The 27,540-nt window shown below is 43.9% G+C and overlaps 1 protein-coding gene across 1 annotated transcript in view; it reads left to right on the top strand.

Annotated features, from left to right (window-relative positions):
* Nucleotides 1–27,540, top strand: part of CAPRIN2 (caprin family member 2) — a 1,868,571-nt gene that overhangs the window by 671,106 nt on the left and 1,169,925 nt on the right. Inside the window, exon 6 of the mRNA XM_044087251.1 lies at nucleotides 15,050–15,132. Coding sequence (XP_043943186.1) covers nucleotides 15,050–15,132 — 83 coding nt within the window. The remainder of the gene's footprint in view (nucleotides 1–15,049; nucleotides 15,133–27,540) is intronic.

Genomic DNA, 27,540 nt, shown 5'->3' with positions numbered 1-27,540 from the left:
TTTCCTCCGTCTTTCTTGCCGCATGGTGCCCGAAGCAGAAGCTGTTCAAGTGCCGGTCGGTCAGAACCAGAGATTGCTACTACCGAAGACTTCTAAAAAGCTAAGTACCCCGTTGGGGACTTTTTCTTGCCTCAGCCGATGTCAGAAAAAGTGAATAACTGTTTAACTTGTGGGAAACAAATACCTCATAAAGATTTCCACTCTTACTGCCTACCTTGTTTAGGCTCAGACCACGACGTAGCAGCTTGTTTAGCCTGTGCTTCCTTCAACCGACTAACACTTAGACGTCGGTCGGAGTTTGCAGAGGAGTTTTTCGGCTCCGCTTTTGCTTATATCATGCCGTCGGAGACTCCGACTTCACAATTAGCTGAAAAGCGTAAGGAAAAGGACCGACACTCGCGGTCCACGGTTTCGGCCAAAACCGCGGTTAAGCCAACCGCGAGTGTCTCTTTCGGCTGAAGCAGTCCGGTTCTTCCTTCGGCCGAAAGCATGCCTCCTTCTACCGAGGCCTCTTCCAGCATGGCTGAATCTGCTACGGAAAATCCACCTGCTCTTAGTTTCTCAGGATTTATCAGATACTATCCCCTTTGATGGATCTACTCCTGCACGTGGAGCTGCTAGGCCCCCTGCATCCATGTCAATTAAGGCTTTTGCCAGGGCTAAAGCAGCTAAATCTTCAAAGGCCGTGCCTGCTAAAGCCCCCTCTCACAGGCCTAGCTCTAGTACTCAAATGCTTAGTCTAGCAGAGGATCTCATTTCTTTGATCAGGGGAACCCAGTCTCACCCTGACAGGGCCTCTCACCCACCTCCAGAGAAGAGGCTTAGAGCAGAGCCCCCTGAGCCAGTTTCTTCAGATTATTCCTCTGATTCAGAAAATACACATCCTCCAGAGGGCCCTTATTCTCCATATGAGGACTCTGATGCAGAGGATTCCATACCTTCTGCCTCGCCTCCTGAGGAATTTTCTTTTGGGGGAACCTTGCATGCTATGAGGGAACAATTTCAATGGCAGGGCCAGGATTTTTCAGACTCTAGGAAAAGGCTTAGGACCTTTTTACATTTACCACAGCATAGGCCTTTAGCTATTCCTCCAGTACTTACAGTTGTGGATGATGCATTTAATGATGCTTGTACTGCCCCTGACTCACTGCCTCCGGCCCCTGCTAAGCCCGACAGGTACTACAGGGTTCCGGACACACGTTATCATTTGTATAAGGCTCCTATGGCAGATCCTGAAACTATTTCACAGGGCCCCAAAGCTGTAGCAGCTGCCTCTGCCAAAAAAACCCTCCCCTCAGAGAATCTAGGGCATTGGAGAGATGGGGTAAAAAAGTTTATACTTCTGCTACTCTTTCGGCTAGGGCCTTAAACTGTCAATTCCACATGATTCAGTATCAGGAATTTGTTAGATCAGCTCACTAAAAAACTGTCCTCGCCTGAACCTTTAGACCGTAAGCCCCTTCAGGATTTGGTGCATAACACTCAGCAGGTCAGTAATCATTCCTTAAAATGCGGCTATGATGCACTGGAGGCTTCCTTTAGATCAGCTATGACTGGTACAGTGATCAGAAGGCATGCATGGTTAAAAGAGCAATCCTTACCAGACCATGTAAAGTCAAAGCTTCTAGATGCTCCCATGAAAAGCACAGTTTGTTTGGTTCCCCTGCACAGCAAGTGTTGAAGGTGGAAGAAAAAGCTAAATCTGTCCAGTCAAGGATTTCTTACAGGTCCAGCCTCCGAGATTTAGTAGGAACTGGCCTTCCAAGAATTGGTCCTTTCCAGACACCACCAGAGCACAGAGAAGCAGAAATAGACGCCCTAGAGGCAGAGGTCAATCCAGAGGTGCCTACAGGGGACGTCAGTGGCAGCCTAACAGCCAGAGAACTACTGCCACAGATCCAGCCACTACCACTTCCACAGGACAATCAGTGACTTGGCTCTGAAACCGCTTACCAGGGAACAACTGGCAGCACCCTTAGGCGGAAAGCTAGCCTTATTTTCAGTAAATTGGCATTACATTACAGGAGACAAATGGATTTTACAGACAATAGACAAAGGCTACAGGTTTCACTTCCATACTCTTCCAAGGAAGAGAGGAATGCCAAACCTGCCTCCAAACCAAAGGACAAACGCTCTACAGCAAATAGACCACTTACTAAGGATGAGAGCTATAGAAAAGGTACCGGCTATGGAACAAGGACAAGGATTTTATTCAAGGCTTTTCCTAGTACCAAGAAAGGAAAACCAATGGAGACCTATCCTCGACCTGTCCGCTCTAAACACATCTCATTGTTCCAAAATTCAAAATGCTGACCCTACAGCAACTTCTTCCCATGCTGGGCAAGGAGTCTTGGCTGGTGACTCTGGATCTCAAGGAGGCATACCTGCACGTCCCCATACGACCAAATTGCAGAAGATACCTCGGATTTCTTGCAGGATCAGAGCATTATCAATTCTCAGCATTGCCTTTTGGCTTATCTACTGCGCCCAGAGTATTCACAAAATGCCTGGCATCAGTAATTGCTCATTGCAGGCTTCAGGGAATTCAAATTTATCCATACCTGGACTGCCTGTTACAAGCGGACAGCAAAGACAAATTAACAAAAGATTTGAAAGGTTATTCACCTGCTGCAAGCCCTGGGATACACAGTCAACACAAAAAAGTCAAGGCTGATACCATCCCAAAGGATAAACTTCCTGGGTGCAGAACTGGACGCATCAAACCAGATGGCATTCCTCACAGCAGAAAAACAGAAGCAGCTACCACTATTTCATGGCATTAACAATGCAGAACCAGCTTACAGCAAGGAAAATCCTGCAAGCCCTGGGTTACATGGCATCATGCATAATTCCACATGCCAGACTACATATGAGGAAGTTGCAATGGTACCTGAGGAATTTATGGTCTCAGCACAAGCACAGCCTAGAAACCCAAATTCCAATAATTCCATGCCTGAAGCAAGAATTCCAGTGGTGGGCCCAGGCCTGTCAATTGAACAAAGGACTGCCCTTCCACAGGCCTCACCCAAGCCAGACTATCACCACGGACTCCTCAGACCTCGGTTGGGGGGCACACATGGTGGACAAGTGCATACAAGGCTTATGGACTCAAGACCAGATGAACCTACACAAATCAAAAAGAGATGCTGGCAGTAAAACAGGCAATTCAGACATTCAGACCATTTCTTCAACAGGGTCATTTGCTGATAAGGACGGACAACACCACAGTCATGTGGTATATCAACAAACAGGGAGGCACACATTCATATCCTCTATGCCGGATGGCAATGGACCTCTGGAATGTGGCCCTGAGCCTCAACATTCAGCTCCAAGCCATATTTGTGCCAGGAAAAGAAAATATACTAGCAGACATCTTAAGCAGAACCACCACGGATGCCCACGAATGGATGCTGCATCCAGACATCTTCAAAACCATCACAAGGAAATGGGGACTGCCAGAAATAGACCTGTTCGCATCCCCACACAACCACCAATTGAAAAAATTCTGCACAAGGACATACCACCCACTTGCTTGGAAGGTGGACTCCCTATCCTTCAGTTGGGAAAACCTGACAGCATATGCATTCCCACCTCTTCCTTTGATGCACAAAGTGCTACTGAAGATCAAAGATCACCCGAGGATCATCTTGATAGCTCCAGATTGGCCGAGGCAACATTGGTACCCGCTACTGAGTATGTCCCGGGAACACGCATGGCCTCTACCCCTACTACCTCTACTGCTAACAGAACAACTTCAAAATCCTGCATCCAAACTTGAAAACACTGCAGCTAGCTGCTTGGAACATTACATAAGGAAAAATAACCCAGATTTATCTCAAAGGGTTAAAGACATTATCTTGGAGGCTCGCAGACCCTCAAGAAAAACTTATTCAGCAAAATGGAAAAGAGATCTCATTTGGAGTGCAACAAAAGGAGTAGATGCATCAGTGGCAAACATAGCTAACATCCTGGAATACTTGGCAGAGCTTTTCCACAATGGTCTGTCTTACTCCTCCATTAAGATTCATGCATCAGCAATTTCAGCAGAATGCAACATGGATCCTCCAGTCTTCTCAACCTCTACTCAGGCAGTTTCTCAGAGGAATTAAAAATGTAAAGCCACCAAGGAAACCACCATTGCCTACATGGGACTTGAACTTTGTGTTAGAAAAGTTGACACTCCCCCCTTTTGAACCAGCAGTAACAGCAGAATTACAGTACTTATCTTGGAAAACTGCATTCCTGCTTGGAATCACTTCAGCTAGAAGGGTTTCTGAATTACAGGCATTAATGGCAGTACAGCCCTTCCTTATCTTCCATCAGGATAGTGTCCATGAGAACTAATCCTACCTTTATGCCAAAGGTGGTCTCCAGGGTATCATTAAACCAAGCAATACACCTACCAACATTCTTCCCCAACCCGCAGAACAGGGAGGAAAGATTGCTGCATACCTTGGATGTACACAGACAATTGCGCTACTACCTGGACAGAACCAAGAACAATAGAAAAACTGACCAGCTTCTGGTAGCATATGCAACAGGAATGGAAGGAAAAGCAATTTCAAAACAAACAATCTCAAAATGGATAGGAAATTGCATTAGATTTTGTTACTCTTTTCATGGAAAGGCAACTCCAAAAAACATCAGACCTCACTCCACAAGGGCTACAGCCACTACTACAGCTTTCTTACGATGAGTGGCTACCAAAGACATTTTAGAGGCTGCTACTTGGAGCTCCGTGCATACATTTGCCAAGCATTATAATCTAACTTTATAGTCCAGATCCCGAGCAGGTTTTGCTACTGCTGTTTTGCAAGGGATCTTAACTACACCATAAAGTCTTAGTGCCTCCTTAGTGCCTCCTCCCCCAGTTTGGATATGGTATTCTACCCATTTGTTAGGACTGCAGATGCATCCTTGAAGGGCATAGTACAGTTTTGTACCTACCATAAATGTAGATGTCAGAGAGGTATGCATCTGCAGTCAGGATTACCCACCCTCCTTCCCCTCTGTGGTACTCCTAGGGTATTTGCCCATCTTGTAGCTAGCTGGGGGAATCTATTATGGTGTATTTGTTTGTATATATGTATATACATGTTTATTTCTATTTGCTCTCTATTGTTTGGAAACATTTGCATTTATCCAAATTTAGCCTTCCTAGAGGGCACCTGGCATCTGGGGCAAGAAACACTGAGGAAAATGGCATTGGCTGATGCCTTTATACCCGCTGAACTGCAGCTATGACGTCGGGTGAAGTGCGACATCAGCCGAGGCCAGACCCAGACTTTGGAATCCAGCCGACCGAAGGGCTGCCTGAGGCCAGGACAACCCATTTGTTAGGACTGCAGATGCATACCTATCGGACATCTACATTTATGGTAGGTACAAAACTGTACTTTTCTTATGCTTCAAGTTCCCAAGGTAAAGCCATTTCAAAACAGGCCATTTCTAAATGGATTGCTCATGGAATCAGATTTTGCTATTCACACCATGGAAAGCAAATCCCAGGGAGTATAGGACTCAGTCTACCAGAGCTGTTGCCACTTTAGCTGACTTCCTCAGGGGAGTTCCTACCAAGGACATTTTGGAGGCTGCTACTTGGAGTTCAGTGCATACTTTTTCCAAGCACTACAATCTCCCTCTACTCTAAGTCTAGGGCAGGCTTTGCTTCTGCTGTCTTGCAGGGCATTTTAGCTGCCCCCTCTACTTTATGACCACCTCCCTTTTATTCTGCTTTGGGATTCAACCCTACAGTCATGACTGCAACAGTAAAACACTATGAACATAGTACAGTTGTGTACACTTACCATAAATGTAGATGTTCGAGTGTCTTCACTGTTGCAGTCTGGGTTACCCTCCCTCCTGTCCCCTCTTACTTTTTTGTGTGGCTCCCTTCACCCTTTTGAGGTGTATTTGCAAGGGGTATGGGTTCTTACTCATTTTGGAACACCTGACATCTGGGGCAAGAAACTGGAGAACATGGCGTCGGCTGTCAGCTTTGTACTCCTGGCACTCTGACATCAGGGAGCATGGCCGAGCAGCCGATGCCAGACCCAGACTTTGGCATTCTGGCCGACCGAGGACTGCCTGCCGGCAGGGGAGAACCCTACAGTCATGACTGCAACAGTGAAGACACTCTAACATCTACATTTATGGTAAGTGTACACAACTGTACTTTTCAGTTAGAAGACCTAGTCCTCCCCATTGTTTCCATGTGGTCATCGGTTTGGTGCTCCATTCTGTTAGCTTATTAGTGTTGTGTCTGGCTAGTGGTGCTATCCTGCCTTTGTTTCCCCGGGCTAGGCCCGTTAAGTTGGAGGACCTAGTCCTCCCTATAGTCTTTCCTGCAGGTTACTAGGCCTTTTTTTAGTTAGAGGCTCTAGTTTCCTGTGCGAGGTTTAGTTGGGTCCAGTGTGTACGTATTGCTTTGTACCAGTGTTCTTTTCAGCATGTTCAAGGATTCTAAGGAACACAGGCCTTCGTGTTGTAAGAAGTGTTGAATGCAACAAAATGTCTGGGCACTCAGTGTGTGTACTGCCGGGGGGGTTAGGGACTTCCAGGTGTCCCTGTTTTGTCATTCCTTCAGTCCCAGTATACTACAGGAGAGGAAGAAGCTCATTTTGAAAGGACAGCTTAAACACTCTGAGGAAGACTTGGCTAAGCCTTCCAGTGCCTTATCCTCTCCAGCTAAAAAGGACAAAGACTTCTAAGAAGCGCTCTTCGGCTCAGTCTGTTTCTTCTAGCAACTTTCTCTGGCGGCTCTGAACAGCTTCTCCTTCGGTCCCATTGCCTTCGGTGCCGACAGAAGGTAGAGTCTTGACTAAGCCCGTATCTGCTCCCAGCCTTTCTGAGCTGGTCACTGTTTTGTTTTGGAACCAGTCTCCAGTTATTTGACCGGTTTGTTTCATGCAAGTCCCCTTCTGTAGGGAGATCCAGATCTCCAACTATATCCTGCAGGTCTTCAAGGACCCTTTCAGATGACATTGATAGTGGTGAAGAAACTACTTCAGTAATCTGTGTTGGCCAGATTGATTTCGGCACTGATCCAGTCTGCTCTGGAGCCTATGGCCTTTTAATCCTTTGTTCCTCCTCCGAGCCTTTTCCTGCCTTTGGAGCCAGAGTTGTCAGTTCCATCAAGTGCAGTTAGGCCTGTTCCAGTATCCTCGCCTGGCCTCAGTTCGATTTCTGCTCTGACTGTCTATGGTTCTCTGGTCAGACCCGAAGGGGAGGGCTTGGATCGATCTTAATCTGTTCCGAGCCTTCCTCTCCGTGCTTCGGCTAGAGTGAGCTTGGACCCGACATCTGCTTCAGACATCTCTGTGCTGAGGGCTGCTACTGTATTCTCTACAGTTGGCCTTCGGAGCTGGGGGGGATTGGCCTTTGAGGTTGAGTAGTATGCTGGCCAGGTCATCGGCTGCATCCAACGCATACTCTGCCCCCTCTGGCACCGGTGTAAGTTTAGAATCATCCTCTATGCCTAGACAGCAGAGACCCAAAGCCTCGGGTACCTTCATGAGTGGTCCCCAACTTTCTGACATCTCCCCAGAGTTTTTGCTTGTGGAGCCTGCCAGAAAGATTGTGTAAGAGGAAACACTTTGACTCCCTGGATGAGTCTCTCTCACTGGACACTAACCTCTGAGTTAGGAGTCCCTAGAGTCTTAAGATTTTACAGATATCCTTGAGATCCTGAAGCGGAGGTGGCTGCCCCTCCAAGTCCCCTTCTGATGAGTCTGTTACTGAAGGCTTTTGGGTCTCAACCCTCCACCTCTTGGGTTTCTCCCCTTTCAGTGAGCAACCTTTAAATTATACGACTGTGCTTAATTGGCTTAATTGTATTAAGTATGAGTCACTAGGATATTTTTCTTTCTGAGCACTATTGTCTGAAGAAGTTAGAAGCGTTTCCGAATGAAAGGCTCTTTACACTTTGTGCCTTGGATTCTGTGCAGCCAGATCGTTTTTGGCTTTTTGTTGCTTGGTGGTTGCCGGAGTGTGCACTGGACTGCTGATTGCTGTGAGCTTGTTTTGTTCAGCTATTGGACCTTGTTGGGCTTTGCAGTGTACGCTAGTCTTGTCTTGTGCCTATTAGTTTTTTTTGTTTTTAGTAAAAGTTTTAATATGCAGTTAAAAGCAGAATACAAGTAAAACGCAAGGTAAAGAAAACAAATCACAGTATTCAAAATAGAAAAAGGCAGTAAAGTAATACAAAATACAACAAATAAAAAAGCTAACCTTTCCCTCACAACAAAGTGTAGCAGAGTCTGGGTGAGCCTTTCTAGTAAAGCTACAAAAGGCATTTATAGCTAGCTACCTTGGGTAAGAATCAAGACTGTTTAAGGCTAAACTCTTGGAATGGTGTTCTTCAATATTAATCTGATTAGACTTTTCTCAATTAAGCTCTGAGGAAATTTCAGAGCTTTATAGGGAGATTTTCTACTTTTAAGTGCATGTGTCAATGAGGCACTGCTAACCACCAGTGAGAGATGTTAAGCCTGAAGCAAAGGTGACATCTATATATAGGCTCAGAAAACCAGTAAATGAGCAAGAAAAGTTCTCTGGCCAATAACCAAGTACAAGGTTTTCTGTTTTCAGCACAGAATAACCAGCTACTGTCCACTGCCAGTAGAGTTCAGACCTTACCCTTCTAACTTTAAATCACTAAAGTTGGGAGGGTGGCTTAATGCTTAAGGTGTTTGCCTTACAAACACAAGGTACAGGGTTTGAATCTCTCAGGGGGATAATTGGCTAGGCTTAAAATGGCTTGCAAAGGCAGTTAGCTTAGTATTTACCTATGAACCTATCCACTAGATTGTCTGTCGAAAGGTGTGGGAAACTGCTGACACTGGAACCGATCCCTAGGAGATTAAGCTTTTGTCCGCCCCCACTAACAAATATCTAACAAAAGGCGTTCCAGTAGATGCCATGGTGATGGCAGCAGACACAAAAGGAACTTGCTGTAACTTTATCTACCGTCTATCTGCCTAACAATGAGTCCTGGGCTATGGACCGGTATGGGAAGCGTGTTTACCTCGGCGGCCTTTACACTGCAGTTGCTGAACTATTTGACACATTTTACAAGGCTCCAGAGAGATCTAAGAGCTAGGAGATTCTCTATAGGGTAACATTTCTGATGCTGTGGCGCAGAAGGTCAGTGCACAGATGTCTACCCTAAATTCACATACCAACTCCTCCATGAGGCTGATCTCATACACAGCAGACTGATCGAGTAGGGCAGCAGGTTCCGGAGTGTCTTAGGAGACACTCATGGATGTGCCTGTGCAAGTTTGCGGAGGCTTTCAAGGCTGTTCAACGCCCCCTTTGACTGTTCATCGTTCGGAGCCAAGGTGAAAGACCCTCACTAGGTGAGCAGGAAGGAAAAACCCTGTCTGCTGTGGGAGTCCATTTTTCCATGCCTTCTAGACCTTACCCCAAGGGCCAGAAGGGTGGGAAAATGTGGTCAGTCTCAGTTTTTCAGGACTGGGATTCCCCCTCCATATGTGGGGGAGGGGTGGAAAATCAGGTAGATGCCGCCCTAGAGGCAGAGGATCCTGAGCAGCCAGGGGACCATGATAGTGGTTCTCCCTACCAGTGCTCCTGAAGGGAGGCCCGACTGCGTCTGGAGCTGGTCGGGGGTTGCATTTTATTCCCAGAAGCCTGGCAAGACAACACCCAAGACTAGTGGGTATTAAAGATGATTTCCACTGGTTATATTCCTTTCTCTTCTCACCGCCAACTAAGAATCCCAGACGTTCCACCCAGTCACGGGGATTAAGCAACTTGAGAAATAAGTTGCTTTCAAAGAGGGCCATTCAGCCTGTCCCCGCCGACCAAGTAGGATTAGAGACTTAGTCCAGGTTCTTATTGGTGCCAAAAAGAACAGGGGACCTGAGACCCATCTTAGATCTCAGCCGATTGAACCTTCATGTACAAAAGTCCAGGTTCCGCATGGTCAGCTTAGTCAATACTCAGTCTTAGGGAAAGGTAAGGTGTGGATGTGCTCCATCTACCTCAAACATGCTTACTACCATATCAAGATAGACATGGCATCAGTCATCTATGCTTCCGGCTGGGAGCCAGTCATTTTCAGTTTTGCACTCTGCCCTTTGGTCTCATCACAGCCCCCAGTGTGTTCACCAAATGCATGGCAGTGGTAACTGCTCTCTTGAGATGTCAGGGATTCCAAGTGTTTCTGTACCTGGACGACTGGCTCCTTTTTGCCACCACCAGGCATCTACTGATACAGACCAGGGACGCCACCATTACACTGTGCCAAAGTTTAGGCATTGCTCTAAATTGGAAAAAAATTCTTCCTTGTTGCCTTCGCAGCGTGTCACTTATCAGCACTGAACTAGATATGGTGGTCATGAGGGCATTGCCAGGAGGGAATTCAGGGTCTGCAACAGGTCTACACCTTACTACCATTGAGGAAGGTGAAGGCAAAAGTGGTCCAAGTTATTGGGGACCATGGCTGACACAATCATGCTAGTTCCCCTTGCCAGACTACACATGAGGGTTCTTCAGTGGCTGCTTTTCACCCAGTGGTCCCTACCGCATCTTCCACTCCTCATTCTGTTCTGATTATGGACACGTGCAAGCAGGATCTAAGCTGATGGCTTCAGGCCAGCAGTCTCCATGTGGGCAAGCCTTTTGTTCCATCTTCAGTTGCCACAGTAACCATGGATACCTTCCAGATCGGGTGGGGTGTATTATCTCAGCAGGACAGTCCAAGGCAAGTGGCAGGATCACAAGACCCATTTGCATATCAATGTTTTAGAGATGAGAGCAGTGCTATTAGCGTTGCAAGCACTTCAGAGCTTTTTCCCTCTAGGGACAGTTGCAATTCACTCTAACATGTTAGTGGCATGGTATCTTAACAGGGAGGAACCAAATCATGCCCCCTTTGCAGATGGGCACTTTGGCAGTGGACAGTCTTCCCAATGCTTTCTAGTTGCAACGCATATACCAGGGAAGTCCAACATTATTGCTGACTGGCTGAGCAGAGCTATGCTAATGCCTCACGAGTGGTCCCTGAACAATTGTTGCGGTGAAGATATTCTGTAGATGGGGTCAGCCTTGCTGCAATCGGTTTGCCAGCCCCCTCCATGCCAAATGCAGCAGCTACTTCACCCTTATCCCCCCTGGAGGGGGAGACACCCAGGGTCACTCTGGTTCACGATTGGCCCTCCGGTCTTGCTCTTTTCCACTGTTACCTCTGATAAAGGTCATTCAGAAAGCAGTCTGGAAAGCAAAATCCTCATTGCCCCACACTGGCCTCATCAGATTTGGTTTCCCTTCCTTCAACCCTATCTAATGGACAAGCCCTGGATTCTGGACCTAACTCCAGATCTGCTGTCACGTCTGGACAGTTCATCCCTCCATCCAGACCCTCAAGTTGACTGCTTGGCTGCTCCAGTTCTGTCCTTAGGCTTCATGATTTTTCCCCGGAAGTGGTCCATATTCTATCATCCCACAAGCCTTCTACAAGGAAGATTTATTCCAGTAAGTGGAAGAGATATTCTCTTTGGGCCCATGAGACCTATTGATACTTGCACAGTGCCTATTTTGGCAATATTAGAATTTCTCAACCCTTCAGTCAAGGGTCAGCTGCAGCAGCCATTAAAGCGCAACTGGCAGCGGTTTCTACCTTGCTCGTTGCTAATGAGCCTACCCTTAAGGCTCATAGGCTTTTTAGGGCTTTTCTGAAAGGGGCATTGTTACCCCAACCTTCCTGTCGTTGATCCAATAATGCCATGGGACCTCAATTTTGTATTACAGAAGCTCACCTCAACTCCCTTTGAACCTGCAGCTTACGTGTAACATTAAATTCTTGTCGTAGAAGACTGTATTCTTGGTAGCCATAACTTCAGCTAGGCGGGTTTCTGAACTCCAAGCATTAACAATTTACGCTACCTTATTTGGTGTTTCACAAAGATATTGTCTCATTAAGAACCAGTCCTTCCTTTGTTCCAAAGGTTGCCTCTGTTGTCAATATCAATGAGTTGCCTGTTTTTTCCTGAATTCTCCAAGGCAGAATTTTTATCATGTAGATGTTAATACAGTTGCATTTCTGTTTACATAGGACAAAAGTTTTCAGGGAATCAGATAAAATGTTTCTCGTTTTCAGACACTAGACTTGGGGTTCCTGTTTCTAAGGTAACCTTGTCTTGCTGGATCTCTGATTGCATCTCATTTATGCTTCCAATGGCAAAGAATTACCCTTTAAAGTGAAGGCTAATTCTACACAATCTGTTTCTACCTCAACTGTTTCAGTCTAAGATGTCTATGGGTGATTTGTGCTGTAGCGACATGGGCTTCGCCTCATACTTAGTCACTACAAATTAGATCTGGTCTCTAGAGGCAGATCTTCCTTTGGTTCCACAGTGCTAGAGTGTTTTTCACTGAGCCACCCAAGATCAAGGTGCTAGGGATGTCTAATGGGTAAGAATGAAGGTGAGATTGGACTACATAACATCAATAAGTTATGTACTTATAATGTTCGATGTATGTAGTCCATCTTGCCTTACATTCTTACTAATCCTCCCTCCTACCCCCTTCTGGAGGACCTGGAGGTATAGTCTGTAGGTCAGTATTTTCTGTTGCGGTGGTTTAGTGTGTGCGCTTGAAGCAAACAAGATCTGGGGAATAGACGTGTATGATGTGATTACCTCTTAGCCACAAGCCAGTTGAAGACTTGGAGCTAGAGTATGGCAGAGTCAGAGCTGAGGTTCAGTTCCGAACCCACAGGTAATGTAAGAGAGATGGACTACATACATCGTTATGGTGAGTACATAACTTCTCTTCTAGGCAGGGTTAAGACTCGCTTTACAAGGACCTTAGCTTAATCTATTCCTTTTTGGGAAGAATTAGATTCTAAGTATTCTAGAAGCTGCAACTTTGTATTTTGAACATCAAAGTATTAGCTTGATTGCTTTAGTTCTGCATCAGGCTTTGGAAGAAGCACACGCTCTCCTATGGCTCCCAAATTTTGTAAGATAAGGAAATATCTCCCGTATAGCCAAAGGTACTGGAGTAGCATACTTCCCAACCGTGCTGAATTCTGTTTACCAAATTTTGGGGTTCAAATGAAGTGGTGTTAAGATTCCTGAGTGGCACCCCTTAATTTCCGATTTTTTCCTTTGTTTTTAACTTGAGCTGTTGGAGCTGATATCATTACATGTGCGATGTCAGCTCCGTCAGGGCTACTAGCCTGTTGGAATTGAGTTCAAGGAGCTCACACATTTCTGGCTGGCCTGGCTGCTCAAATGCAAGCAGAAACTGCAACAAACTGTTGCTATTACGCGATCTTTATCTGACACAATGTGAGCGGGAATTAATTGTTGGCTGCTGTTACAGGATCTTTATCAACAGAATGAAGACTCCAAATGTGAGCTGTAATGCTGCAATTGGAAGGAATGAATACTTCAAGTAAGGAAATCTGTGTAAATGCCCCTCAATTAATACACCTGGTGGCTAGAGGTACTCTGACTCAAACCATGTACCTTGGGTACAGGGTAAAAAGAGCCTAAAGTCCCTAGCTGCCACCACTTGTGAGCTTTGCCCAGGTTTTTTATGCTAAGAGGTTGAGAACTCTGAGAAATGAATTCACTAAATGATTTCCATTAAGGTTGTCTTCCTATTTTCAGGAAGCTGCTGATTTGGCATAGTGGTATTTTGCTCTGACTGTAGTACGTAGGGTCCTGGGTTCAAGATTTGCTAGTGAAATGCATGGTGGTAACAGCATTTTATTTTAGCAACTTTATAAAATTGTACAAGTAACGTTTAAAATGTGCCCCTGGTTTTTGACCTTAAGCCCCCCCCCAAAAAAAAAAATTGAAAGTGAGAAGCTGTGCAAGATGCCTATGGCTTTACACTACTGTCATTCTATTTAGTTTGGGTATGGAAGCAGACTTTTATGATGGAAATGTTCTGAATTGGGCAGTTCTGTCATTAATTCATGCATTGTTTTGTTGCCTAGAGTACAGCCTACTGGAACATTTTAAATTTAAAATGTGCTCAAACAAGTGTATTATACATGGTCACAAGGAATATAATTTAATAAAGGTCGGAAGGTGCATCAAATAAAACTTGTGTATGTTGTGTGCAAGGGCCTAATGATTTGAAAACAGCCCAAAGGTAATTATCCACCACTGGCCAGATGCATTTTCTTTAGATGTGGTGTGGGTTTCAGTGAGTTTCAAGGGCAGAGAAGTTTTAATGCAAAGTCTATTTTCATTGAGACAGTATTGCTTTGTTTCCCAGATGTCTGTTAGAATTTGTGCATTGTTCCGTAAAAGTGAAAAAATCCAAATCATTGTAGGAGTAAAGCAGTATACACAGTGTTTATGGTAAATGGGGTGAAATAGCCAGGTAATGGGACATTGGAATGGCTGCAGGGGGACTCTGGTGCCATATTTTGGTAGTCTGTTCAGTTTGCAGTTCAAAGTTGGCATCCCACAATTCCATCGGAGAGGGTGGGTTATGTAATTATAGATGCAAATTAGATGATCAGCATATAGATTTGTACCTATTTTTCATGGGCCTTTTCCAGATTTTTGATTCCAGGTTGAGAGGTATGTGGAGCAGTGATTTAATGTGGTGAATATTGTAAACGTTAAGTGAATTTAACATAGATGGGAATGATCACTAGCTGCTCCTTCCATCCCCTTTGTTTCTTGGTGGTGGTTATGCTACATTGTTTTCTGTATTGCTGTTGCAGGGCCATCTCCCTCCCTGTTGGCAGGAAAGCTCTGAAAGGCTTGTTGCCCTGTTGGCTCATCTTGAGCTGCCTGATCAGTCTGTGGGAAGTGCCCTGAAGCTTTGCAGTGTGGCTGGCCGTTGTATCCTTGGCAGGATGCAACTTGTAGTCAAGGCTACTGCAGCAGTTAATTCTAATATATGCTGTTGAGGTAAGTTTACTTGTGCTACTGTACTTGCACATAAGTTGGTGAAAAGTTTTCACAAAGTTACAAGAATGTAATTGCTTTTTATAGTGAAATTAGACTTTGTTACATGAAAATTTACATTTTGTGTATCAACATGCAACTTTTTCTAGCCTTGAAGACCAAATGGAAGATATTTCGTTGTACCTTTGGGAACTGTTGGAAGGTTCTGAGAAGGCAGTAGCTGGTACAACATGTAAGTGTTTCCTTATTTGGTATTTTTCCATTTTTGACAGTTAATGGGAAAGATGCCCATTTTCAGCATAGGCCTGGTGAGAAAAGCTCTTGGTTGCAAAACATTTAATCTACAATCTTCAAAAATCTGCAGTTTAAAGTATACAAATTAGTCATGGCAGTTAAGAATCAAGTTATAAGACTTCAGTTTTACATCTGAATGTGAAGCATTCGCCTCATTTATTGAGTACTTTGTGACCTGGAGGGCAACTGCATCCAGAATATAAATAACACTGCATTTAGTCGCTTTCACTTGAAGTGTTTTAATAGCGGTTCTTTAGAAAAGCACAGTATGTGCAGCAGGTTAGTAATTGACTTTCCATTCTGCAAGTATGTAGTGCTTAATCTTTGACTATGTCCTTTCCCATCTCACTATGGTACAACTTTAGATGGGATATCCCGTCTTGCATTTAACTGCTTAGGTTCAGAATCGATACTCTGTTCTGACTCAGCCTTGTACAAAAGCTACAGGCCTTCTAGCTTGTGGCTGAAAACCCTATCCCATCATGCTTTAGGAAAGTTCCTCTGATCTCATTTGCCGCTAAAGATCAGGTGCTCTTCCTGCTTGCTGTGACCAAGTAGAATTTTTTTGTGTACCTTGTGTCAAACTTGATAGCTTATTCACATGACCTCAGTTAATATTTGAATTGGGTGTGCTTCTGTTTTTCTTCTGAGCTATTGCTGTTTGGCCATCGTTTTTCTCGCAAGGCCTTTTTCCCTATCCCAGCTTTAAAACCTGTTTTAGAGGGCTTTTCTTTAACATTTTTCTGTATCAACTTTAGGCAGAGTCATTTAAATTGGAGAACTGTATTTGCCCATTAAAATTAGAGGGCGGTTTCCTGAGTTTCTGCCATGTTCCTTGTAAAAAGCCTAGTGCTAATGTGTGTATACATATGTATACAATGTGTGTATATATACCTATTTTCTGTAGTTATTGGCTGCTTTGTTTACTATCATGTCTAAGTTTCCTAAGGAAACTAAACCCCTCTGAGTTAAAAATGTATGAAGTGTAATAAAGATATTGCTGAATTTGTGTACTCTCAGAGCAGTTCACATGCAGGAGTCCTGTGCCATCTGTCACTCCTTTAGCCACAGTTTTACTGGAAAGAATAAACTCATTGAGAGGCTTGTTGAAGACTTTTTGCTGAAATAGGTCAGAGTACTCCAAAATTGGCCAAATCCCCATCTAAGACTGAGGGAAAGGTCCTCCGAGTGCTCAGTTGGAGTCTATCTAAAATTTCAGCTCTGGACCCAAAGGCTGTCTGGCCTGAGAAGCCTGTTACCTTGGCTCCTGTGAGTGCTGATGGAAACTCATTTGCAGAGACTGTCCCCAGAATTGCAACTGCTATCTCCCACCTTGCAATCTCCTTTATTGCAGTCCTCTAGATCTCCTGCTCCCTCTTGATCATCCATGAGTGCCTCCGATGTGGATCGAATGGTGCGGATGTGAAGGACACCAGCGCTCACCAAATTCTGATCCAACCCAGAGGGCTGGGGAACTGACCAAATCTACCTTTTCACCATCCATTTCTGATTTGGTTCTTTGACCTCAGAGCCAGAATGTTCAGAACTGATTGTAGTGGAACAGTCAGAGCAGAGACCTATCTCAGTATTTTCAGATCTATTGCTTGGACTACCTCAGATTCTGAACAGAGTCTAAGCTGACACTCTGGTCTGATCTGGGGAGAAGAGTTTGATCCAACAGTTGTCTGATCCAAACTTTTGGCTCTTTGGTGTGGGTGAGCTCGGCTCAGTCTCTGAGCCACCCCATTTGGTTCTGGGGATGCCCTCTGGTTGTTAAGATCTGGGAGTTCCTTTGCTCAGGGGTGGGGGTGGGAGGCATTAGAGGTGAGTGCTGTCTACAGACAGGTCCACTCTTTGGTCTAGATATTCTTCCCCCAAAGATACCAGTGTCTGCACCACTGCATCCACAGACATGGAGACCCCAAGCCTCAGGATGCCCCATTGGGTGAATCTGTCTTCCGAAACTTCTACAGAATACCTTTCTGAAGTCTCTTAGAACAGACTATGTAAGAGGAAGTATTTTGACTCATAGGAGTCCAGCATGTCAAAGTAGGAAGGGTCCCTACGGTTACCATTTGAAGAGGTCTCCTTAGTGGAAATCATGGAAATTGAGGTGGCTGGATGTCCAACCCTTCCAAGGAGTCTGTATACCTGAAGGCTTTTGGGTATTGGCCTTCTGCCACTTGGGTGATTATTCCTTTTGACAAACTGATCCACGTAGTTTGAAAGGCATGGAAGTTTCCAGACTGAGCCTGTTCCTTGGAGGCCAAACTAATTTATCACATCTCCTGCAGACAAGTTTTCTAACAAAAGGAGTCTGATACTATGGTAGTGGCAGCAGCCACCAATATAACTTTCAGAGGTGTCTTGCACATCTACTGAACAAGGATTCTCGTACGATGGACAGATGGAAAGTGCACGTCAGTGGCTTTTGCACTTGGCTCGCTGAATTCTCACCCACTGTACCAGACTTGAGCTAGGAGATGCTCTCTAAGGTTCAGTAGCTGAAGGAGAGTCGAAAGGTTTCTCAGCTCTCTACCTTAAATTCAGTGAACTCCATGAGACTCCTATGCAGTGGATGGAGTGAGTAGGGCAGTAGGTTCAGAAATTTCCTTAAGGAGACATTCCTGGATGCACTTGTGACTTTGCAGAACCTTTTAAAAATGCCCCTTAAAACAGTTTGTCCCTGTTTGGGCCAAAAGTCAGACACTAACCAGGCGTGAACCTTCTAGACCTTATCCAAATGGGAGGAAAAATGTGGTTCTGAAAATCCCAGCGCTTTCCAGCATGTGCATGGTGATTCCTCCCCCAGGGGCAGAGGGGAAGTAGTAATGGAAGATGCCGGCCAAGTGGCACATGGGGTCTGAAAAATCAGTGCAACATGGAATCCTTCCTTGATGAGCCCTTTCAGCACTTCTGAAAGGTCTGCCTGTCCATCTCTGGAGGCAGTCGGGGATTGCTTATCTTTCTACCAGAAGCCTGGCTAAAAGTAAGACAAGTGGGTACAAAGCATCATATCCAGAGGATACTCCATACCATTTTTTCCCCATTCCAGACATAAACATCCTGGATGTTGCACCCAGTCAAATGGAACAGGCAACTGTAAAAATATAACTTTTCTAGAAAAGTCATTCACTACCCAGTTCCAGACCTGACTCGCGCATCAGGGATGCTCCACCCCTCCCTGCGTACCCTTAAATTGACAGCTTGGCTGCTCTGATTCCAAACGTAGCCATGCTCCCTAACCTTTCACCATCAGTGAAGCATATCCTGATCTAGTCTCAAGGCTTCCACAAAGTTGTATATGAACAAATGGAAAAGATATTCTTGGGCCTTGAATAATTGCGTTGACCCATTCTCTGCCCCATTAGCTTCCATTCTTGATCAGTTTAATAAAGGCACAGCTGCAGCTATTAAGAGTTCAGTTAGTGATATACAATTTCCATCTAGGTGAATTGGGCCTGAATGTTATGTCCCACAGACTTTGCAAGGCGTTTATAAAGGCACCATTTTAAGACTACCCATAGAAGCCCCTCCAGCACCATGGGACCTAAATTCTTATCCCATTTGATTCTTCCCCCATTTGAACTGCATCATGCTGCGATCTCAAGTATGACTTGGAAACTATTCTTTTGATGCCCATTACTAAAGCAAGAAGAGTTTCAGAGCTGCAAACATTCTAAACCCCCTTGCAAGCTTTTCCAGAGTATCCCTACGAACAAACATCTTTTCTACCCAAAGCATGCTAATCTAATTAGAATCCATCCATAGAACTACCATTTTGGCAAGGCAGAATATATGCTACTAAACCATGGAATACCGTATAGAACAATAAAGGTCAGAGAACATTAATTTTATCTGCTCAGTCCTCCAGAAGCTACTAGATGTACATAGACAATTGTTTCTACTTGCATAGGACAAAGGACTTCAGAAAATCTGACCAGTTTGTATAATTTTCATACTGTAAGAAAGATGCTCTTGGTTAGTCTTTTGAAATCACTGGCTGTATTACCTTTGTTTTAAGATTGGCAAGTAAACTCTGCCATAAGTAAGTCATTCTACAAGAGTCATAGCAACCTCTTCCTTTCAGGTGAGACTGACACCATTTGTGCTGCAGCAACATGGCCAAGGCCTCGTACCTTTCACTCATTACAAAAAGGATTTGGCCTCCAGGAACAGGGCCTCTAGTCCACGGTTATAAAGAATATTCTCCCTTAAGCCACCAAAGAAAGATGGTGTTAGGGACTTTCCCCAACTAGTTCAGAATTAAGGCGAGCTAGGACAAAATCACTTGAAGTTAAGTATTCACCGTAACGTTCCATGTGTCCATCTTGCCTTAATTCTTGCATCCCACCCTCCTTCCTCCAGCGTTTTGCTTCTGGAGGACTGAGCAGATGAAATTAATGTTCTTTGACTTTGATTGTTCTGTACGGTATTCCATACTTCAGTAGCTTTTTTATATTGGCAAACAAGATCTGGGGGAGCTTTCCTAGAGCATGAATAGGATAGGGTTTTCAGCCACAAGCTAGTAGAAGGCTCTGAGCTTTTGTACAAGGCTGAGTCAGAACAGAGGATCAGTTCTGAACCCAACCAGTTAAAAATGAAGGAGAGATGAACAGGAACGTTATGGTGAGTTTAACTTTTTAACTTTTAAACTGTAGCCTGTTTCTGTAATTGTTTACATCCTAACTGAATCTGATGTTAGCTTGCCTTTAAGCATTGCTGGTAATGGAGATTGCAGGAGTATATTTCATTGCCGGGAGTTCTAATAACAGCTGTATTTTAGCATTAAGGCAAACTGTATACAAATGGATAAAAGCAGTTTCTTTCAAAACTCCCTTATGGACTATGTGCAGACCATGCTCAAAGTTGTGTAAGTGAGTACTTTGACGTGCCAGGTAACTGAGCATGAAGTAAACTTCTTATTTGGTTATTTGTGTTCAGTGAATTAAGATGGCTTGTGTCCAGTTGCAGGAAAACCAGATGTCCTTTTCCCATGTTGCAGTATTCACAACCTTTGGATTGTACTCTGTATAGCAACCTGAACATCTGGCCAGTATACAAAAGCTTTAGTCACTGCAAGGGATGTGGGATGTCTGACTTTGGCAGTAGGGTGCGTGGCCCATAAGTGATGTCTGCACATACCTTTCCTTGTAATTTCTGACCCCAGCCAAATGTCAGCTGTTCCTGCAGTCTCTGCAGTCAGATTTTTGTATTTAAGTACCCTATTGGGGCAGTTTTTCCTTTGGAATATTACATGCCAGCTTATGTTGATGTCATCAAGGAAAACTGTAGGTGTGGACTTCAGAATCCCCATAGAATGCATATGAACTCATGCCTTTTCTGTTTAGGGCCCAACCACTACCACAAAACCTGCATGATTTGTCAAGCCTTTGTTCCAAGACTCTCTGCAGCAGTCTGTATGTCTTAAGCATTCACTTAAAAAAACAGTATTGTAAATGTCTGGCTCTGGTAATGGAAGGGCTGTCTGGTCAGACTGAGCCACCAAAGGCCAGTGTTTCCAGGCCTAAACCTAATGCTAAACTTCCACCCCAGGTTCCCCCTGTGGCAGACATTCACCCAGAGGAATGTGTGCAATTAGCAGAGTTTGGTATAGTGGGTACTGTAGGGAGGCTGTAGAACCTAGGGCTGAAAGCATGTCTGTGGAAGGTTTGCAGATGGGCATCGATGAGTGGAAACAGCTGCTCCCAGTGGACATCCGGACAGGTCCTTCCACTGCTTCACAACAGTTTGAGACCAGGCCCTCCAGGCCTCTTCCTTAAAAAGGAAAAGACAAAAACCTGTCCTCCAGAAAGTTTGACTGGCAAGCTTTCTCTCAAAGCTTTAATGTCATGACCTATGGGCCTTCTGTGCCTGCTTCCCCTCTGACTACCCCTCTAGATGTTTAGTGTTTCACTGTTGCAGTTATAGCATTTGGGTAATCAGCTGGCAGGTTGCCCTCAGTCAGCCTGAATAACAAAATCTCTGGTCCTGCGTCTGTTGCAGTCTCCTCTTACATGACGTCAGGTCATTAGGGGTATAAAACATGCAGCTGATGCAATTTTAATCTGTCTTGCCGCACTGTGCCTGAAGCAGTTAGCAAGTGCCGGTCAGCTGACTCCTAAATTTTCCTTTGAAAGTTTCAGAACCAAAGTCTTCAAACTAAAGCCAAGTACCCTGCTGGAGAAAAATTTCTTGCTCCTTACCGATGTCAGTAAAAGTTAATAATTGCATTACTTGTGGGAAGCAAATACCTCAAGGATTTTCATTTGTACTATATTCCTTGCCTAGGCCCTGATCACAACGTGTCTTGTCGGTTTTGAGCTAAATTTAACCAACGCACGATTAAGTGTGTTTTTGCTTCTAAATATTTTGGTTCAAGATTCAACTATCCTGAAATGACTTGGCAATCAGACTACTGGAATTCAGAAAAAACGCAAGGACAAAGACTGACTGAGGTCCAAAACCAACAAAGCTTCTCCTAAGCCAGTCACCGGTTCGCCAGTACTTGGTGAGGTGTTTTCGCAGCCCCTGATGCCTACTACTTTTGAGTTGCAGGCCTCTACTGAGACCCATTCGGAGTTCAGTATGCCACGAGGTTCTGCAAGTATTGAACACGGATGTTTCTCCCTTGGATGGGTGCAGAGCTGCTGAGCAGGCACCAGCTTCTGAGGGTGTTTTCAGGCCTCAACATTTGTATATTAAACAGACTCAATCAAAAACGAGGCCAGAATCTACTTCTGTATCTAAACCAACGCATGAGCCCCATGCTCAGGCCCCTGTGCCTAAAAAATAATCAAAATGGCTGAGAATTTGATTACCTTGAGCAGGGGGTCCCAGTTCCACCCCCCCCTGCTAAGAGGCCTAGGCAAGGCACTGATTATGAATCTTCACATCAGGTTTCCATTTCTTCTGATTCCTCTTCTGATCAGGAATTTTTTTATTCCACTTTGAGGACTCTGATTCAGAGGAATCAATCCCTTCTGTTGCTTCTCCTGAGGATCTCTTTTTGGAGAGACTTTGCATACTTTAAGGGAACATTTTCAATGGGAGAATCAGGACTTCTCAATCCAGAAGAAGCTTAGAGATTTTCTTCCTCAGCATAGGCCTTTGGCAATACCTCCTGTATTAGAAATTGCTGATGTGTTCTCTGAATCGAGCATGGCTCCAGATTCCCTGCCTCCAGCTCCTAGTAAGCCTGACCGATATTACAGGGTTCCTGACTCCCACAAATTTATTTTCAAAAATCCTGCTGCTGACCCTGAAACTATATTTCTCTGGGTCTCAAGGGTTTTGAGGCTTCTACAGCCAAAAGTCCTACTCCTGATAGACTCCAGGGTGCTGGATAGATGTGGAAAGAAGGCTTATAAGTCTGCAACCTTGACAATCAGGGCTTTAAACTGCCAGTTTCATATGCTTAAAATCAACAGCATGGTATGGGCTTAAACAGAATGATTTCTGATTGTGTGGAAAATAGTTGGTTTATTGCATTCAGCAGAACAGGTTGGAAAGCATAATTTGCAATGTGGTTTTGATTCCTTGGAGGCCTCTTTCAGGGCCTCCTTAACTGGATCTGGGCTAAAGTCATGCCTGGCTCGAGCAAAATCTGCCTGATCATGTTAAAGCTAAATTGTTGGATGCCCCTTTACAGCAGGACAGTCTGGTAATAAGGCAGAAGAGGTTCTAAAGAAAATGGAAGACAAAGCTAAATCTATGCAAACAGTAAAATTTCTTGCAAGTGCAACTACCCAGGTTCAGCAGACACTGGCCTAAGAATTGGTCCTTTCCTGTGTCCAACAGAGCTGCTCACGCCAAACCCAGATGCTCCAAAGGCTCCCGGTTTCAATCACAGGATCTTACAGGTCAAAGTAATGGGGTGCTTCCACCTCAAAATCAGGAAGTGGTAAAGCACAACCCTACAGTAAAACGTTTGACTTCCCTCTACCATCTCCAAGCACTTAACTTTTGGCAGCCCCCTTAGGGGGAAAACTAGTGCTTCATGCTCAAAATTGGCATTTGATTACCCAGGACAAGTGGGTATTAAACATAGTATCCCAGGGGTACAGATTTAATTTCCACATGTTGCCAATTCCAAATGGATGGCCGATCTGCCACCAAACCAGTTGGCAGAGGCGCAGAAGCAAGCCATGTTCCTCATGGATATGGGGGCTATTCAGCCAGTGCCAGAAATGGACAAGGATTTTATTCAAGATTTTTCCTGGTACCCAGAAAAGACAAAACATGGTGTCCAATTCTGGACTACATTCCTGGACATTCCAAAATTTCAAAATGCTGACTTTACAACAGCTACTGCCTGTGCTAGGCAAGAATGTCTGGTTGGTAACTCTAGACTTGAGGCATACCTGAATATCTCCACTTCAAAGCAGGCTTTTTGCATTACCAATTCTCTGCACTGCCCTTTGGCTTATCTACTGCGCCCAGGGTCTTTACAAAGTGCTTGGCACCAGTAATTGCATTTTGCAGACAAACCTTCAAATTTATCTATATCTGGACTATTCTCATTCAGGCAGAGGACAAGGGCACTTCAACTCTGACATTTGTAAAAACCCTTCTAGCATGCCTAGGGTACAACATAAACGAAAAGAACTGGTACCCTCAAATACATTCCTGGGTGCAAGCTTGAATACAGCTGCCTAGATGGCTTACCTCACGCCAGACAAATTCAGTTGACATGTAGTGGCAAAAACCCAGCTATCTGCAAGACCAATTCTGCAGGCTTTGGGGTTCATGGCATCCTGCATTCTACTAATTCCATATGTGAGACTGCATACGAGGAAACTTCAGTGGTACCTAAAAAGCTTATGGAGTAAATTGTCACAGCCTGGAAACTAGGATTCCTCATTTCCTGTCTGCAACAGGAGTTTCTTTGGGCAGAGGCATGTCACCAAAACAAGGGACTGTCTGTCATTCATTGTACCCCCTGCTACCCAAACCCTAACTACAGATGCATCAGACTATGCTTGGGGGGCCCATCTGGCAGGGAGATGCATTCAGGGCAAATGGAGCACAAACCAAATGCATCTACATATCCATCAAAGAAATGCTAGCTGTACAGAATGCTCTGACAGCCTTCAAGGGCTTTTTTCATCCAGGACAACTACTGATACTCTGACACCACAGTTGTGGTACATAAGCAGGGGGGTACCCACTCCCCCTTTGCAGACTAGCCATGGCCTTGTGGAACACAGCCTTGACTTACCAAATACATCTTCAAGCTCAGTTCCTGGCAGGAAAGCAAAATACTCTGGTAGACTACCTAAGCAGAAATCTTATGGACCCGCACAAATGTAAACTGGATCCATAAATCTTCAGCATGTTAACATGAAAATGGAGCCCAGACATAGTTTTGGGGAGAGGCAAATAGATCTATCAGTTGAACAAATTCTGCACAAGAAATCACAAGCATGGAAAGTGGATGCTCTATTCAGCTGGAAAAACCTCAGTCTATACCTTTCCCTCTCTGCTGCCACTCTCCAAGGTCTTGCTGAAAGTCAAATATCACGCAGGGTGGACTCAAGTGCACGGATCTCCAGAAATCTAACAATACAAAAATGATCTAGCACAAGGAAGAAGAGTGCCTGAGTTTATTTGTGGCAATTATATACCATAATCAATACTGCAAACCGGTTTCGGCAATGTATCAAGCCTTCCTCAGTGCATGAATAAGAATCTAGATGACACATCCTGATATCTTATATAGCCAAGCATTTAAAGGTATATACGTATACAAAAACTATATGCATGTTCAAAAATTGGAATATGTACCAAGCAAAATTATGATTGAAAATAGATGTAAATTGAACATATATAGTGTAAAACATCACAAAATCAAGTTCATTTAACATGAAAATTACATATATAACATTTAGCAGACTCCATATGACTAGCAAATTTCGTTCAAACCAGGTTTGAATTGAGCTCCTAACCTGGTGATCCATGTAGATTCCTTAAGTCTGTCATGCCAGCCTGCTTTTATATTTCTATGCATTGCAATTTTCTCAATGGTGAATTTGAATTTCACAGTTTTGTGAACCATGGAATGTTTATATAGTACATTTGTGATTTTTGGGTTCTGATAGCACTAAGATGTTCACTAATCCGATGTCTCAGTGATCTGGAAGTTTGTCCCACATAGGACAGACATGTGCAGGTTGCCAAATAGGTAACCCAGTCCGTACTACAATTGCCAAAATTTTTTCTGATAACCTTTGGAGTGTTGCAGCTAGTAAATTCTTTGGTCTTAAATGTGTCTGCATGCACTGCAGTGGCCACATGGAACACAGCCTATCAAAGGGTCACCAAATAGGGTAGTCTGGATAGGTGTAGGAGGATTATATCTTTTTATAATGTGTAAAATAAGTTGATAGTCCTACTCCTGTGATAGGAAAAGGAGCATCTATTTGGCAGTGTCGTTTAAGTGTTCGTGGGCACGCAGAATATCCCAATGGTTAACTATCTCTCTCTAAATGCGGATGTATTGCTGCCATAGGTGGTGACAAACCTAATGGGTTGTGGTGTTGATGTCTTTGATCCAGCTTGAGTGTTTATATTGTAAAAGTTGTGATCTAGGCATGTCTTTGACCTGGTTAATGGTTTGTGTAATTCGACATCTGTTGTATCCTCTGCTTATGAGTCTATCGCTCAAATCCTGTTCACATTCTAAATGGGTTTTCTGAGAACAAATACGTTTTGTACGTAAAAATTGAGATTTGGGAATGTTGATGTGGCGGGGGTGATTACTGGATGCATGCAAAAGTGTGTTGTATTGAGGAAACTGTGTACCCGAGTGGCCAACGTGTGGTCCCCCTGTCTAGATACAATCGCATCCAAATAAACAATTTATTGTATAGTCAAGGTAAACTGAATATCCCATATGTTCAAGAATTTAACAAACTCTTGTACAGAAGTTGTATCCCCCCGCCACACCATCCAACAGTCATCTAAGTATAGTCTCCATATATCTAAATCTGCCAAAAAGATGTTTTTGTTAAAATCCTATATAAATTGTTCTTCAAAAAATCCTATAAATAGATCAGCATATATGGGAGCAAAAGATGCTCCCATAGCTGTTCCTCTTACCTGCCAATATGCTTGACCTTCAAAATATAAAATGTTTTTACTCAACACGTATTCTGTCAATTCAGTTAAAGTTGTTAAATCCCCTTGTATGCTCCAGCCAGTATGCTATGGCAGATAAACCAGAATCATGTGGAATGCTATTATATAGAGGTCACATCCAGAGTGCATAACCACCAATCAGCTTCAAGTTGTGTATCCTCAATGATATTTAGAAATTTGGTATCTTGTAACCTGGATCTGACCATAGATAATATTGGCTTTAAGTAATACGTGAGAAATGCTGATAAAGGTTCCGTGAGGGAACCCCTCCCAGAAACAATAGGTCTACCAGGTGGACAGGTAGGATGTTTGTAAATTTTTGGAAGTAGGTACAAATACTGAGGAATGGGATCGGCAACTTTGAGTTTGCAGATATTTGTCTAATGCCTTGTTCAGTGGCCAGATCCAAAAAAGAATCAATGTGTTAAAAATTCGGTGTAGGGTCAACCATCTGTATATAGAGCCGGGCATCCGATAATTGTTTAAAGGCTTCCGTTTGATACATTTCCCAATCCATGACTACAATCCCTCCCCCTTTATCCGCTGGAGCAATGACTATATTCCGATTGGAACTAAGCTCTCGTAATGCTTGTTCTTGTAATGATAAATTGTCTAATGGGCTGAAAGCCGCTATTAAAATGTAAATCCTTCATCACACATTCCTTAAATATAGCTACGTGTTTGTCCATAGGGGGCTGAAACTCAGATCTGCCAGACTGGAACCCAGTGGATCTTTGAGAGTTACCAGAATCTGCAAAAAAATATCAAGATTAATCAAGTCTACAAAAATCATTAAGCTCATTGGCAAGTATGTGTTCGGATACAAAAGATGTTTAAACAAAGTTTAAACCCATATTCAAAAGTTTATGTACAGGTATATACTAGGGGATTTAACAACTTTCTGATTGAATTGACTGAATGTGTCGACTAAACATTTTTTATTTTGAAGGTCAAGCATATTGGCAGGTAAGAGGAACAGCTATGGGAGCATTTTTGCTCCCATATATGCTGATCTATTTATGGGATTTTTTGAAGAACAATTTATATATGATTCTAACATCTTTTTGGAGGATTTGGATATATGGAGACGATACTTAGATTGTTGGATGGTTTGGCAGGGGGATACAACTTCTGTAAAAGTTTAAATTCTTGAACAATAACATGGGATATTCAGTTTACCTTGAATATACAACAAGAAATTGTTTTT

The sequence above is a fragment of the Protopterus annectens genome, chromosome 11.part0 (genome assembly GCF_019279795.1).
Source record: "Protopterus annectens isolate FY-2018-M chromosome 11.part0, PAN1.0, whole genome shotgun sequence".
Taxonomy (NCBI): domain Eukaryota; kingdom Metazoa; phylum Chordata; order Ceratodontiformes; family Protopteridae; genus Protopterus; species Protopterus annectens.
The sequence above is the reverse complement of the archived record's forward strand: the minus strand, read 5'-3'. Positions and strand labels throughout refer to the sequence as shown.